The following is a 13831-nucleotide window of genomic DNA, read 5'->3' on the forward strand; positions in this document are numbered from 1 at the left end:
AGACAAAGGAATAAAAGTCCGAAAGTCGATTCCGCTCTGCCCACAGTCCAACGGGGCAGTGGAAAGGCAAAACGAAGGCATCAAAAGAGCACTAGCAGCATCTAAGCTAGATAATATGGATTGGAAGCAAGCATTAGAACAATACGTACATGTTCACAACAAAGTTAGACCGCTATCAAGATTGGGAGTAACCCCATTTGAGCTTCTGGTGGGAAGGAAATTCAGAGGCACGTTTCCTTGTATGTGGACGAGCACACCCGAAGCTTTGGATCGAGATGAAATTGCTGAAAAAGATGCTTTATCTAAATTGGTAAGCAAACACTATGCTGATTCGAAGCGGGGTGCCAAGATTTCCAATTTGAACGTGGGAGATAAAGTTATTTTGACTCAACTGAAACGATTTAAATCCGACCCAATGTTCGGTAGCGAGAGGTTCACTATTGTAGCAAGAGACGGAGCCAAAATAGTGGTACGTAGCGACCGAGGGGTGCTGTTCACCAGAAACGTAGCAGATGCTAAACGGATTACGGAAGATGTTGATAATGATGGTGAAATTCGGGCAGGTGAAATAACAGAAAAGCAGATAGCGACAGGTAAGAAATTGAATGTTTGTCATTACGTACGATCGTAAAACTATGTTTTTTTTCCAATATTATGAATACAGAACTCAATGCGGACAACGATCAGGCGATCAATCCAACAAATGATGTCGAAAATCAGATAACTGGTTATGATTTTCTACCAGGTATTGTTGTGTCCTTCTTATTTATTTTGTTTATTGAAAATACTAATTATTTCCTACAGAAGATCGATTCGATAAGGCTATGGATCGGGATAGTTCGACGAGTAGTGATGGCCGTAATGAAAGATCCAAACGTGCACATCAAAAACCACGGAAGTTTGATGATATGGTGCTGTATACAATTTTTGAATGAGAGTAGAGGTGGGGTGACATGTAGAGAAGCAGATAAAAAAGATAAGAAGAAAATACAAAACAAATTTTATGTTATTGAATAAAAGAATAAAAAAAAAAGAAAAAATAAATTAATAGCATTCATTTGTCCCCTAAGTACACCCCTGAATGATTGAAAGAAATATCCGAAGCTTTGTTCAACAAAAAAGCTTACATTTGCAATTGGCATACAAAATAGATTACTCCACCCGTATTCTTTTGCTCTCGTCTTCTTGATATGCTCACTGCTCAGTTTCTGAAGTTCTAGCTTACGCATCGATAGGGATCCATGTCTGAGAAATATAAAACTGGCGTATTTGCCTCACTAGGACCGATTTCTTGTGACGCATTTTACAAGGCGGTAATTCCGGCACCGAAGCGAAGCAGCATCGAGGCGAAGCGGCACCGAGGCGAAGCAGCACCGAAGCGAAGCAGCACCGAAGCGAAGCAGCACCGAGGCGAAGCGGCACCGAAGCAAACCAGCACCGAGGCGAAGCGGCACCGAAGCAAAGCAGCACCGAAGCAAATCGGCACCGGAGCGAACCAGCTCCGAGGTGAGGCAGTACTGAGAGGCAGCATTATCGAGACGCACCAACACCAAGACAGCGGCTTAGCGGTGAATCATTCGTTTCCATCCAGAACGAATTGGTCGACGGAGCGATTAGGAGTATTCGATTCCAACCCGGAATGAAACGGGTAGCCGGACGAAGCTAGACCAGACAACACGTAAGAAAGCGGCCTTGACTCGAACCAACCGGATCGAGTTGTACGAAAAGGGCACGGACAGACGGCGGTGGCGATGGAGTCCAGTTCGACACTAGATGACGACATATGTCACCTTGCAATCTGTTTTGTGAATAAAAAACCCTTTTCAATGTTCAGCTCTTTAAAATAATAAGTTGAGTTATTGATAATATAATACTCAGTACACTCAAAGTTAATTGCCTATTTGCCGGGTATTAAGCCACCCGGAGTGGAAATTAATTACTATGTCTGAAACTTGATTATGCATATGTACAACATGTGATAGAAAAGGAAAAGGAAAAGGTATTGGAGGTTAACCGCCCCTTCGGTGGAGTTTGATCCCACGACCCCAGTTCGCATGACAGGTGCTTTCCCTACTAAGCTACGAAGTATCAATGTCTCAAAAAATGCTGTCGTGATGGTGATACTGAGCAACTCTGCCAACAAATCATCCTTCCCCTTCCTCAACATTCGTAAGGACGTGGCCAGGACAGATCTCGACTATTGGAGAGTACATTGTTACCATTTAAGAGTTGGTGATTAGTCCCAAATCAATATCTGAGGTAATGGATGAAATTAATGCTACTCTCAAACAATAGTCTTGGCTTGTACCACCTACGAATTTGTGCGAACTGCTAAATGATAATGCTAATGAGCAAGCAGATCGCGCTGCAAAGGCAGCTCTTGAGATGCATCCGAGAGAGTTACTAATTCCTGCATGTGATGTACTGGGACCAATTAAGAGAAAACAAACTACGGCAGATCAAAAACAACACAATGGAATGGATCCCATTGGGTAATAAGCAGGAGCAAATCGCAATCACACGACTACGCAATGGGGACACAAGAGTTACAAACTCTTATCTTTTTGACAGAACCGATCCAGTTCGTGAAACATGCGGAACATATTTGTATGTTAAGCATCTTTTAATCGACTGTCGCGACGACAACATACAAGGATCTCTGCAAGAAATATTGAGCGAAGACCGTGCTAAAGAATCGGACCTAAGGAAATTTCTTCATGAATGTGGATTGCTCGAGCTAATATGAAGAACTAAAAACACCACGAGGGTGGCCATGCTGGTGTAGAAGTCATGACCGTCGCTATACCTATATTGGTTCACGTCTCACTGGGATCGAAACGTACGAGGGTGGCCGTGCGGATGAAGACGTTATGACCGTCTTTTCTTCTTTTCGGTAAACGTTTCGATGAGTAAGACACAATGGGAACTGATTAGAACGACAGATGAGCAGGAATAATCGGAAAAGATGGCACCAATGAACCAGTAGGAAGAAAATAGTAGATGTGTGTAACCTGATGTCGTTTTCGTTTATTCCGAACGGTGTACACCGGCGGTGTAACATTTGCCCCCGCAAATACGAACGGTTTGGGTGCAACTTTTTGACTGTCAACACATGTTTTCGATGGTGTTGGTGATGTCGTCAATCAAATTGATCGAACATCAAATAGCAAGCAAATATTATTAAGATTTATGCAAAGATTTATGTTATATTTTTGTCTTGTTTTAAATGTTTCTTAATATCTACTTTATATTGCACAAATTATTACACAGATCTTGTAATTTAATTTTGCAAATTGAAAAAGTAAAAAGTAGTTTCTTATGTGTTTTGTTTATTGTTGGTAACATATTTATTTGAATGTTGAACCTTTAACAAAAAAACAAAGGGCCCTTGTAGGATTTGATAAATTGTAAATGCTAGAAATTTATCAAATTTAGCCGTGAAAAAGTTACTGGATTCCAATCATATTATTTGTTTATATTTATTTGAAAACTAGTAAAATCGAAGAATGATTCAAATACCGCCATCGGGGGTGACGATGGGTTAAGAATGATTCTTTGCTGTTACTGACAGCCAAGAGGTCGATGACAAAATCATTTTAAAATAACTCTTATAATTAATTAGTTTTCTTGCTACTAAAAACATTCTAAGTTGTTGAAACAGTGACCCATTCCCAACTCCTAGGTACCAATAAAAATGCTGCCCTGGAGTTTCAAGAAGAAGCAAGAACCAATAATCCGGAGTGAGGAGAACGAAAGTGACCATAGCGGACGAAGTAGAAGCTGAAAGCGATCAACACGGCAAAACATCAGGACTAAATGGAGAAGGCGTTAGTAGGGCCAGAAAGGAAAGTACGGATATAAAGAAGAAACAGGATCAAGACAAATCGGGAGAAGCAAGAAGAAGAAAAGAAAATCATGAAGAAGGAGCCAAGGAAGCAACAAGATGAATTTAGGAAAAATCAACAAGAAGAAAGAAACCATTCAGAATTCAAAAGCAGAATAGAAACAGTGAAAAAGTGCGCGTAAGAAAACATTTAAACTCTATTCAAAGAAAAATCAGCCTTAAGGTAGTATGAATCAAAGATAGCAGAAGAAGACCCAAACTCAGAACAACGCAGTCGTTTACCAGATAAGTATACAATACTATAATTGCTTTTCATTTATATCGAAGGCCGCCCAAGGTGGTAAAGATTCAATAAACAACAACAACAACAGTATATAAGTACATCACTGAAAATCTCAGAACGCACACAATCAGTTTTTGTCGAAATTGTGAATTCAAAACGCAGAATCTTCTCATTGATGCTTGCCAATCGAAGGATAAGACTTTGATTTTGCTCAATTGACAAAGAGACTAAATTGGGAGTGTCCAAAATCTGTACATCTGGGGGTCCAAAATATGTTGCACTGTCCAAAACGAAGAATATTTCTATCTCAGAAAGTTACAATTCTCAACGATTTATCTTGATACCAATTTCAAATTTCTATTTCATAAATGAGACATCCATCAATGAAATGGTGTGATATCCGCCTATATCAAATGTGCCATATAACAGATATCGGTAAGCACTTCCTCTAGGGGTCCAAAATGGAACATTTATCCTAGTACAAAAAATGTTGTGATCGAAATTGAAAGGTTGATTAATTCCGCCTTATCGTATTTTAAAGCATATGCTTCACCATATTCTATGTTATTTCATCATTTGGTAAATATATTCCACAATACAGCTCAATAGTGCACACTAACAATGCAACTCCAGAAGGTTCCGAACAAAGATACAACTGGCACTTTTTCCGTCTGTGTTCGTCGGGTGTTGAGGGCCGAATGAGCAAAATATTTTTCTTCCAATGGCATTTTTTAGCATATGACGCAAATTGGTCACCGAGCGAAAATACCTACCACAACCCAAATGCAATGGTAGAAGCCTGTAGAACAGAGGTTCCCAAACTTTTAGATATGCGACCCACCTAGCAGAATCCCATATTGCTTGCGACCCACCAGGTACCAAATGCATTGATTTTTGTGAAATAAGATAAAAATGGGTTCGCGTTAGATTGGACAAATCATAATAAATTGCTTTATATTCCATCATTGTATTTGTCACAAATTTCGTAATTTTTTTTTGGATTGGATGTGGATTGGATTTGGGTGGGATTTGAATTGAATTTGGGTTGGATTTGGATTGAATTTGAAATTTATTGAGATTGGATTTGAATTCGGTTTCGATTTGATTAGGATTGGATTTGAATTAGATTTGGATTGGATTTGAATAAGATTTTTATTGGATTTTAAAAAGATTTGGATTTGATTTAGATTGGATTCTAATTGGATTAGGATTGGTTTTGGATTGGGTTCGGGGTTTAGATTTATATTGTCTAGGACTTCTTTCTACTTGCCCAAATATTGTATAACAAAAAAGGCCGTTGACGTCGTCAGGTTTGTTGTTCTTTAATCATCAAATCATTACTTGGATCCTTATTCAAAATATATAATATATTTGTGGGACAAAATAGAAACAAAATTGTGAATTAAGATTTGTTTTTCGCGACCCACCACTAAACAGCCCACGACCCCCCTGGGGGTCGCGACCCACAGTTTGGGAACCTCTGCTGTAGAAGCTTCTCGCAACCACGATTAGGTGAAAAGACTATATATTCATCAAAAGGGAAACCAGGATAGTACGCCCCGTCGAGGCACATACACTTTGTAACGTTATCCGTTGCAGTGTCATAATTAGGATTGCGATGTATCTGAAATTCGCTGCAATCCGATACGAAGTGTGTTTGGGGCAGAGCAGTGTCTGATAGACGCGAGGTGACATTTTGGGGCACGTTCCCCAAGAATAAAGATTCTCGCAAACGCTGCTGGCTGGTGTGAACCAAACGCGCAAACTCTCCCGGCGCAGTTCATTACTGCGAGTGGAGCGAACCAGACATTCAATTACACCCAATCATAAGCGAACGCTGGGATTCCCCCCGATTGCTATACTGAAACGAGTTGGTTTGTGTTTTTAGTGTGGTGCGTCTTTCGTGCATGTTTTTTTTTGCCGCATCAATTCTGCGAAACCTGAAAAGTTGGTGACTAACGTGCTTTGTTTTGGTTTGACATTCGATAGGTACGAACGACTTTGATATTGGTTTGCGATAAGGTTGCATACTTTTTATATATACCTAGATGATGTCATTGATAAACATGTTTTGTTCTCTGCAACTGATTTGCAACCGGGTTTGATCGTATATCCATTGATGTAGCTTCCTTGAAACAAACGGTGCAAGTGCGGAAATTATTACGTTTTCATTCATTACCAGATTGCGATGGACGATTCAGGAGCGTACAGGAAAGCGGGAGATCTGGGAGGAGCCCGTCATGGAGACGCGTACCAGGTACATGTTCTGATGATGATGTTCGAGCGGGTGGTGTCGGACAGGATGAATCGAAGCTACGTGGACTTCCGGTTGGCAACGGAGATGGAAGCGGCTGGAAAGTTTGACGACGCTGTGCTAAAGTGGAAAGAAGGGGAGGAAGATTCGAGAAATAATTGGCTGTTCGTGCAAGTGAAGTACAAGCTGGTGCCGGTACAGTTGAACGAGAAACATTTTTTTCCTGATACTGACGAGAATAAGGCGAAAGGAGAATTTTCGATGTTTAAGTATTTGATCTCGTTTTGGGACATTTTGCATCGCTGTGAGTTTGACGGCAGTAAGCAGTTTGTTATATTCACGAATTGTGATTTAGCGGAAAGTATTCATGATTGGTTTATAGACAGTGAGTCTGAGATTGAGCCAATTCTGAAACCCGCAATGGGAAAAGAACGGTTTTTGAAAATGCGCGCGAACGAAGATCAGTACGAGCAACTCCTCAGATGGGTAAATAAAGATTTCCTAGAGCTAGTCGAGACAATGCGATCAATTTTCATCGACAGGAAAAATGAAGTGAGCTTAGATCTAGTAAAATTGTACCGCGGTGCCCTGAATCATAAAATTTTAGTCGTTGAGGAAAAAGAAGTAAAATTTGCACCGCGCTTCATAAAACGAAAAAAGTTAGAGCATGGAGAACTGGCAATGCGAAGCATGATTTTCCAAGACGATGCCACATTAGAGCAGCTTGAGTCTTATGCAATATCAAATGATGCATTAATGCAAATTCTTAAGTCAAAATCGAAGTCATTGAACACATTACCTCCAAACATCACTAACCAGGAAGTGCAAGAGTTTTTCAATACATTTATTTTGGCAATAAAGCAGCCCAACAACGACGAGTTAAAAACTGTTATATTGAAGGACTTACGATCGCATCAACTATCGCCAATACATGCCAATAGATCTGGTGATCATTTTTCCTTATTAACCTACAGTAATCTGCAGTCCAAAGTCTATTCGTGTCTTGACTCTGTAGCTGGAAGGTCTCTTCGCAGAGAGCACCTTGAAGCCATATTTCATACCGTACAACGAACCATATCCAGCTCACGACTCACCGTACAGACCGATCTTTTTCGAGGCGAAATGCTTAATCTACGGATGGAATTTGAGGACCCTAAATTGATCTTTTCCGAATTTCTCACGGCTGTTATTTCCAGCACACGAGAAGGTTTAATGACTTGCCTTAAAGTTTTCCAGATATTGCAATGTTCCAATCTCCCCTTTCAATATTTTTCGCTAAAAGATCTACGACACCATTCCATATTGGAAGAGCTATGTTCAGCTGTTAACGAACCGCGTTGCAGTTTCAAATTGCTTCTACTCAAAGATGACTATTCGAACTTTGAGGATGCTTCGAAAATCCTCAATGCACTTCCAACTGATGGATCAATCCAACTCATTCTGGTAACTGACAGCCAAGAGTCTGCAGCTCGATTTTTCTGTGAACGACAATTCAACGTGCTAATAGAAGATGAAGTCACCTTGGGTCAGCTAACATCGGCCAGTCAGCAGAAACTTGAGCGCAAAACCGTGCTTTTTCAAGGAATCGAAATAGAGATAAATAAGCTTGTAACGGGTACGGATTTTGAAAACATTTTTAAAAATGAATCACTGGAACAACTTATCCAGGACAAGATTATATCAATCGGGCCGGACTTACCGGATATTGGAGTAAAATACTACATACCGAGGATCGTTGCTCTTTCTGACAGTGAAACGAGTGAAACCCCCGATACTGATGCAACCAATACCATGGAAGATGATTCTTGCGATAAGACTAGCTTTAGCGAGAATCAACTGCTGGAAGGTCTGCTAACTATATTTGGCGAACAAAGAGTTTTTGTACTGTCTTCAACCCCCGGTATGGGTAAAACGACACTCTGGAAGAAGTTGGCACAATTGGCAAAATCTAGATTCAAAACAAAATGGATTTTCTTTCTGAACTTGCAAGATCCCAGTGAGAAGCAATCGATGTTTTCAACGAACCGGGTATCCAGCGGCAAAATAAGCATTGCCGAATACCTCGCAGATCATTTCGAACTACCGCAGCTAGATAGATCATTGCTGGAAAGCTACGTCAAAAAATTGGACTCTGTTTTTCTTTTCATCGATGGATTCGATGAGCTACCTCAACAGGTAATGGGACCTGCAATCGGTTTGATACGAGCTCTTCAAGAAACCGTTAAGATTTTTGTGAACACTCGCACTCGAACGCAGTTAGAACTGAAACAGGCCCTTGGGGTTGATGTATACTGTTTGAATCCTCTCAGCAAGTCCGAGCAGACGGAACTGTTTCGAAATATCTGCCACGTTGTTAACGGTGTGCACGTTGACACTGAACCATTGTACGAATTTATTGACCGATTGATGGACAAAATCCACAGCAAGTCGATGCAGGTCGCCAGCAAATTTGTCGGTGGTCCCTTGATGGTCAACATGCTCGCTGAAATTTACAAATCAGATATTAAGCATTTCATGAAAACGAATAACCGAAACGTTTTCCAAAGAATTGATGTGGATGCGTTGGATATTATGGAATTATTTGAAAAGTTCGTCTACAGTTCATTTTTACGGCAAAACACTGATAAGCAAAATCTTTTTATCGACAATAGCCGCACGATGCGTCTGTTGGATCGCGAAAACTATTTTTATGCAGGTTTTGTCAAATTACACATTTTTTTGGGATTGTCGAGTCTCGTCACGGATAAAAAAATGTCCTTGGTTATTCGTAACAAACAGGAACTTGAATCCTTTCGGAAGCAGATTTCGCTCTTGGATTCTCCTATAGTTAGTAAGGTTAGTAAGGTTCCGATCTTCATCCACGGTTCGATCGCTGAGTTTTTCGCAGCGAAGTGTTTGTTCAAATATTTGAATCGCATGTCTGAAGATCGTATGAAGCAGATCTTCATGAGCAAAGATAAACGAATCGCTCGGAAAACGCTGTACATAGGCGATGTTTTTGACCTCTACTATCAAGTTTTAGGAAACTATCCAACAGTACGAAAATTTTTCTTCCTCACAGCACGCCTTCACAATGTTAAGCTGGAAAAGTTGGCAACACTGATGTGGTGCATGCGTCCTTACCCTCTATTGTGGGCTTCCGAAGAAAACTATGAGGCACTTGCGAAACATCTTATTGAAGAAGATCCCGCAGTCGTTAATTCCTGTTCCAAATATAAGGAAACAGCTCTTCACTGTGCGGCGGCGCAAGGTCACGTACAGCTATGCACACTATTGATCGACAACAAACTGGACGTCAACGCCCGAAACGTGCATAATCAAACAGCATTACACAAGGCAGCTGTCAACGGTTGCGACGATGTGGTGACTCTTTTAATGGAAAAACAGGCAGATGTTTCAGCGCTCGATAATCGAAAGCAAACCCCTTTGTTCATGGCAGCACTGGCTGGGCACGATAGCGTAGTGAAGTTGCTCACCAGCAAACATTCAAACATCAACGATTTGAACAACCGGAAATGGAGTGCTCTTCACATTGCAGCGATACATAACCATGCAGAAGTTGTTGAGATTTTGCTTTCTAAAAACGCAAAAACTAAATTGGGTAGAGCGCTGAAATGGCAAAGTTTTCTCCAAATGTTACTGTCCCGTGGACACCGTGATATGGTCACGCGATTGGTAATGCACGAAGTGAAATCTCTCAAACGTAACGCTGATGCAAACCAAACGCTATTCTGGGCCATCAGAAACAACATCATGGAAGTTGTGCAAGTAATGCACAAAGCTGGTGTCTCGATATCGGTAACGGATGATAGATCCGGGCAATGCACCTACCAGCTGGCACTGAAGCAAAGATCTTGGAAGATAGCCGAATACATCCTCGGCATTCAGAGTCGCTCCGAAAGGTATGAATATGCTTTACATGAAGCAGCCACAGCCGGAAGCGTTGGTTGTGTCTCCATGCTTTTGGAGCAGAAAGCAGAAGTGAATGCTAGAGATCAAGACGGCAATTCTCCTCTAGATCTCGCATTGCTGAAGGGTCACGTCATGGTGGTCCGAATGTTGCTGGAAAAGTCTGCGAAAATCGTTGAAGCCATGTTATTTAAAGTGATCAGGCTGAACGGTATAAGTTCTTTAGAATGCGTTAAAGAACTTCTACGTCACGGAGCGGACATTTTAGCAGTGGATAAACGTACCGGTCAGACGCTTCTGCACATGGCCGTTCTTGCCAACAATTATGGCTGTACCAAACTTTTGCTGCGAAAAGGTGCTACGATTCATGTGCAAGATAAACAAGGGAATACACCTCTTTACTATACGCGAAAGTATAAATGTTATCTGGCACTAAGAGCCATTAAGGAAGAAATAAGCGATTTTTCCACCATGGGTAATTTTTACGGAATACTTAGCATGGACGATGAATTAGATGAAGCCGTAGAGTAGAGTGGGGCAAGAGTACGCATTTAGTTTTCAATCGATCATGTGGCTCTTATGAAGCAAGCTTCTGCATATCAAATCAATGTCGATGATTCATATGCTCTTCCTATATGTTACCCAGCGGAAATAAAAATATTGTTATCGTTGAGATTCGTTTTAGTAGAACCCTTATTGCAAGACACGTGAAAAACGCACTCTTACCCCACCGGTGGGGTAAGAGTATGCATCAGGTGGGGTATGAGTACGCATTTTTCCAATCATATGATTTAAGTATATATTAGAACAAATAAGAATTAATAACATTTAATTGATGTTTATTGAAAGTATATTAGGGAATGTTTAAAGGTTATGTTACGGCGAGTGAACAAAACGGGGATTTCGGGACGCCTTTCTAGCAAACTCGAATTGAGGTAGAGAATGCTTTAAGCTACGGAATTTATTTAGGATAATATAACAAAGAGCTACAATTGATTGTGAACTTACGTATTTAGTCCTTCTATTATCGTGTATGTCCACTGTTCGCAACTATGTCCAATAACTTCATGTGTTTCTGTATAAACAGTTGATGTAATTTAGTTTAATACAATTTGGTTTAGTGCATTTCAGTATAGTATACTTACAAGTCAATCAATATAGTAGTTATAAATGTTTGCAATGTGTTTTAGTTTCGTTTTAGTCGTTTTAATCTGTACAATAAGGTATTTTATGAGACGTTTCGCGGTGGCCCGAAATTACCAAACAAACAGGCTCCCACTAATTGTCAAAGAAGATAAACACGAGAAAAACAGCTGTTTCGATCTGTCTCATAAAATGCCTTATAGTCTGTTTATGATTTTTTTTTATTGTTCTCCTTCAATCCCCACCAGTGACAGCTAAACCGATCGTGATACGCTTTCAAAGGTAGTACGCTTTATCAAGCGTGATAGTGGTAGTGCGCAAGGATTGCCTACTCAGCAGCACTCCCCGACCCTATGGAACTTTGATCATAGCAACATGTAATCATAGCACAATAATAATAGTTGTGTGACCCTAAATGGCCGGAACGAAGCTATGACAGCGACTCTCCGTGGATGCGTGTGCACGCCGCGGAGGTCTGACTAGAAGAGGCAAAGTCATGGCTTGCTGCTCGCCGATTGACACGCTGATGTGTGAATCTATTAACACACGCTGAAGGCATTTTACTCAAACCTCACATTTCCGTTCTTCTCTCACTAAAAACGAAAAAAAAAATATTCTAGCATAGGATGCAATGCTTGTTTTTCTCCTGGGTTATTTAAATGAGACGAAAGGCGAACATCGGTTGCAATTGAGCAACCGGTTAACTCCATTGAAAACTACAGAGTGTGGGTTCCCAAACTGTGGGTTGCGAAAGATAAAACGTGATTCATACTTTCGATGGATGATTAGAGAACAACAAATTTACGAAGCCAATGGCCTTCTTTTGTTTGTCAAATACAATGACAATTTATTCCAAAAACATTCAAGCTTACCCAAATGCAATCCAAAACTAAGCGGTATTGAACTTCATTTTCAATAAGATTTAAGAACAACCTAATAAAGATAAGAAAATCCATGCTAATCCAAATCGAATCCAATGCAAAATCTAAATCCAATCCAAATCCAAATCTAAAACCAATCCAATTTCCATCCAAATCCAAACCATCAACCATTTGCCATCAACTAGTACTGCTAGCCAATAATTCCAAACTAATCTTACGTATAATAAATTCCGAACAGTTTCGAACAGTACAGCATTGAATATTTCTCCATTTCTCTCAGATTTCGTTATATCATAGCTCAACTGGTAGTCTCAAGTACGTCGCCAAGTGGCTTCATGAAATCTAAATTTGTTTTAATCAAAATCAATGCTCGCAGGACTGAAAATTTCTAGATCGTAAACCATTTTCCGTTGGTCTTCCATACGCACCTTGTAGTTTCACAAACTACAATACAGTTTTTCAACCACAGCCATTTTCCGACGGTCTTCGAGCCGCGCCTTGTGATTTTGCAAACTGAAATATTTCACTCGTCACAATTTAGCCACTTGAATTCAACTCACCTCATGAAATCAGCGACAGGATCCAAAAAAATAGACTGACAGGATCGCCAAAACGTGTGACCCTAATGCTACGTTTAGACAAGGCAAGTGAATTGAGCAAGTCGCTTGAATCGAACGCGAACTGAACGTGTAAACTAGAGATGGGCGAACGCTCACGAGCCGTTCGTTTGAACCTGGGAGCTGCGGACTCGATTGAATCGAATTTTCAAGATATTTTGCTTGAAACTCGCAAATTTCCTCCCAGTGTTCACTGTACACGTTACGATTTTCTCAATTATCATTATGTTTATCTTTACAAAATTAATTGCAAAGATTTCGTCAATTTACCGCATCGTATATATTAACGAGTCGAATGTTAAATTAAATCATACCCTCCAGTTATATTGAATCCGTCGATATATTTAAAATGACGCCAGTAAATTGAAATTTGTTGAAAATGAGCTATATTTAGTATGAGTTGATTTATACGTGTACTCTCTCGTCTACGCTCATAATGCACAAAACCTCTCTCGATGCGATGGATACTTTTTGACAGCTTACTTTGGAGATTCTTTGACAGGGCTGACAATCGTCATCGTCATAGCACGAAATGCCACAGTAGCGACGAGTTGCATTGTCTTCATTGCTACTCTACACATCGTCAATGACGCGCACGACGTTAGCTTTCGTCGTGTAACCAAATCGTCATGACGACATCGAAGAATGAAGTCTTCATACCGTTATTCTTCAAGCGGCAGCTGCCATGCGAAGATTTTTACTAATCCTTCGTAATAATGAATTTGAAGCAACGTTTGAAAGCGTTATGGATGTTATCGGTACATTTATGTTACCAAAGTTCCTACTATTTGTTTATTTGAGACGCTATTATGTTTTTAACTAGTCCGTCTATAATGACGTGCAATCAATTGTGTGAAGAAGTGACGACGAAAATCGTCATAACTTTTGGCTGCGCGACTA

General features: G+C 40.3%; 3 protein-coding genes across 6 annotated transcripts in view; 2 read left to right on the forward strand and 1 right to left on the reverse strand.

Moving 5' to 3' along the window:
* Nucleotides 1-13831, reverse strand: part of LOC134225122 (protein stum) — a 231097-nt gene that overhangs the window by 139280 nt on the left and 77986 nt on the right. Inside the window, exons 1-2 of one of the 4 annotated variants that reach the window (XM_062704920.1) lie at nt 11436-13003; nt 11299-11365 (exon numbers count right to left, since the gene is read on the reverse strand). The exons of 2 other annotated variants lie outside the window; for them this stretch is intronic. The gene's annotated coding sequence lies outside the window, so the exon portion shown is untranslated. Of the gene's footprint in view, nt 1-11298; nt 13004-13831 lie in introns of those variants that run through there. One more of the 4 variants, XM_062704919.1, reaches the window with a different exon arrangement.
* On the forward strand, nt 145-948 carry LOC134220648 (uncharacterized). Its single transcript, XM_062699751.1, has 3 exons — nt 145-593; nt 665-745; nt 805-948. Exons 1-3 carry the CDS (start codon nt 242-244, stop codon nt 933-935), a joined length of 564 nt encoding a protein of 187 aa, XP_062555735.1. The 5' UTR covers nt 145-241; the 3' UTR covers nt 936-948.
* Nucleotides 5752-10961, forward strand: LOC134225123 (uncharacterized). The gene is made up of 2 exons (XM_062704923.1): nt 5752-6116; nt 6310-10961. Exon 2 carries the CDS (start codon nt 6316-6318, stop codon nt 10819-10821), a length of 4506 nt encoding a protein of 1501 aa, XP_062560907.1. The 5' UTR covers nt 5752-6116; nt 6310-6315; the 3' UTR covers nt 10822-10961.

This window comes from Armigeres subalbatus, chromosome 3, assembly GCF_024139115.2.
Source record: "Armigeres subalbatus isolate Guangzhou_Male chromosome 3, GZ_Asu_2, whole genome shotgun sequence".
Taxonomy (NCBI): domain Eukaryota; kingdom Metazoa; phylum Arthropoda; class Insecta; order Diptera; family Culicidae; genus Armigeres; species Armigeres subalbatus.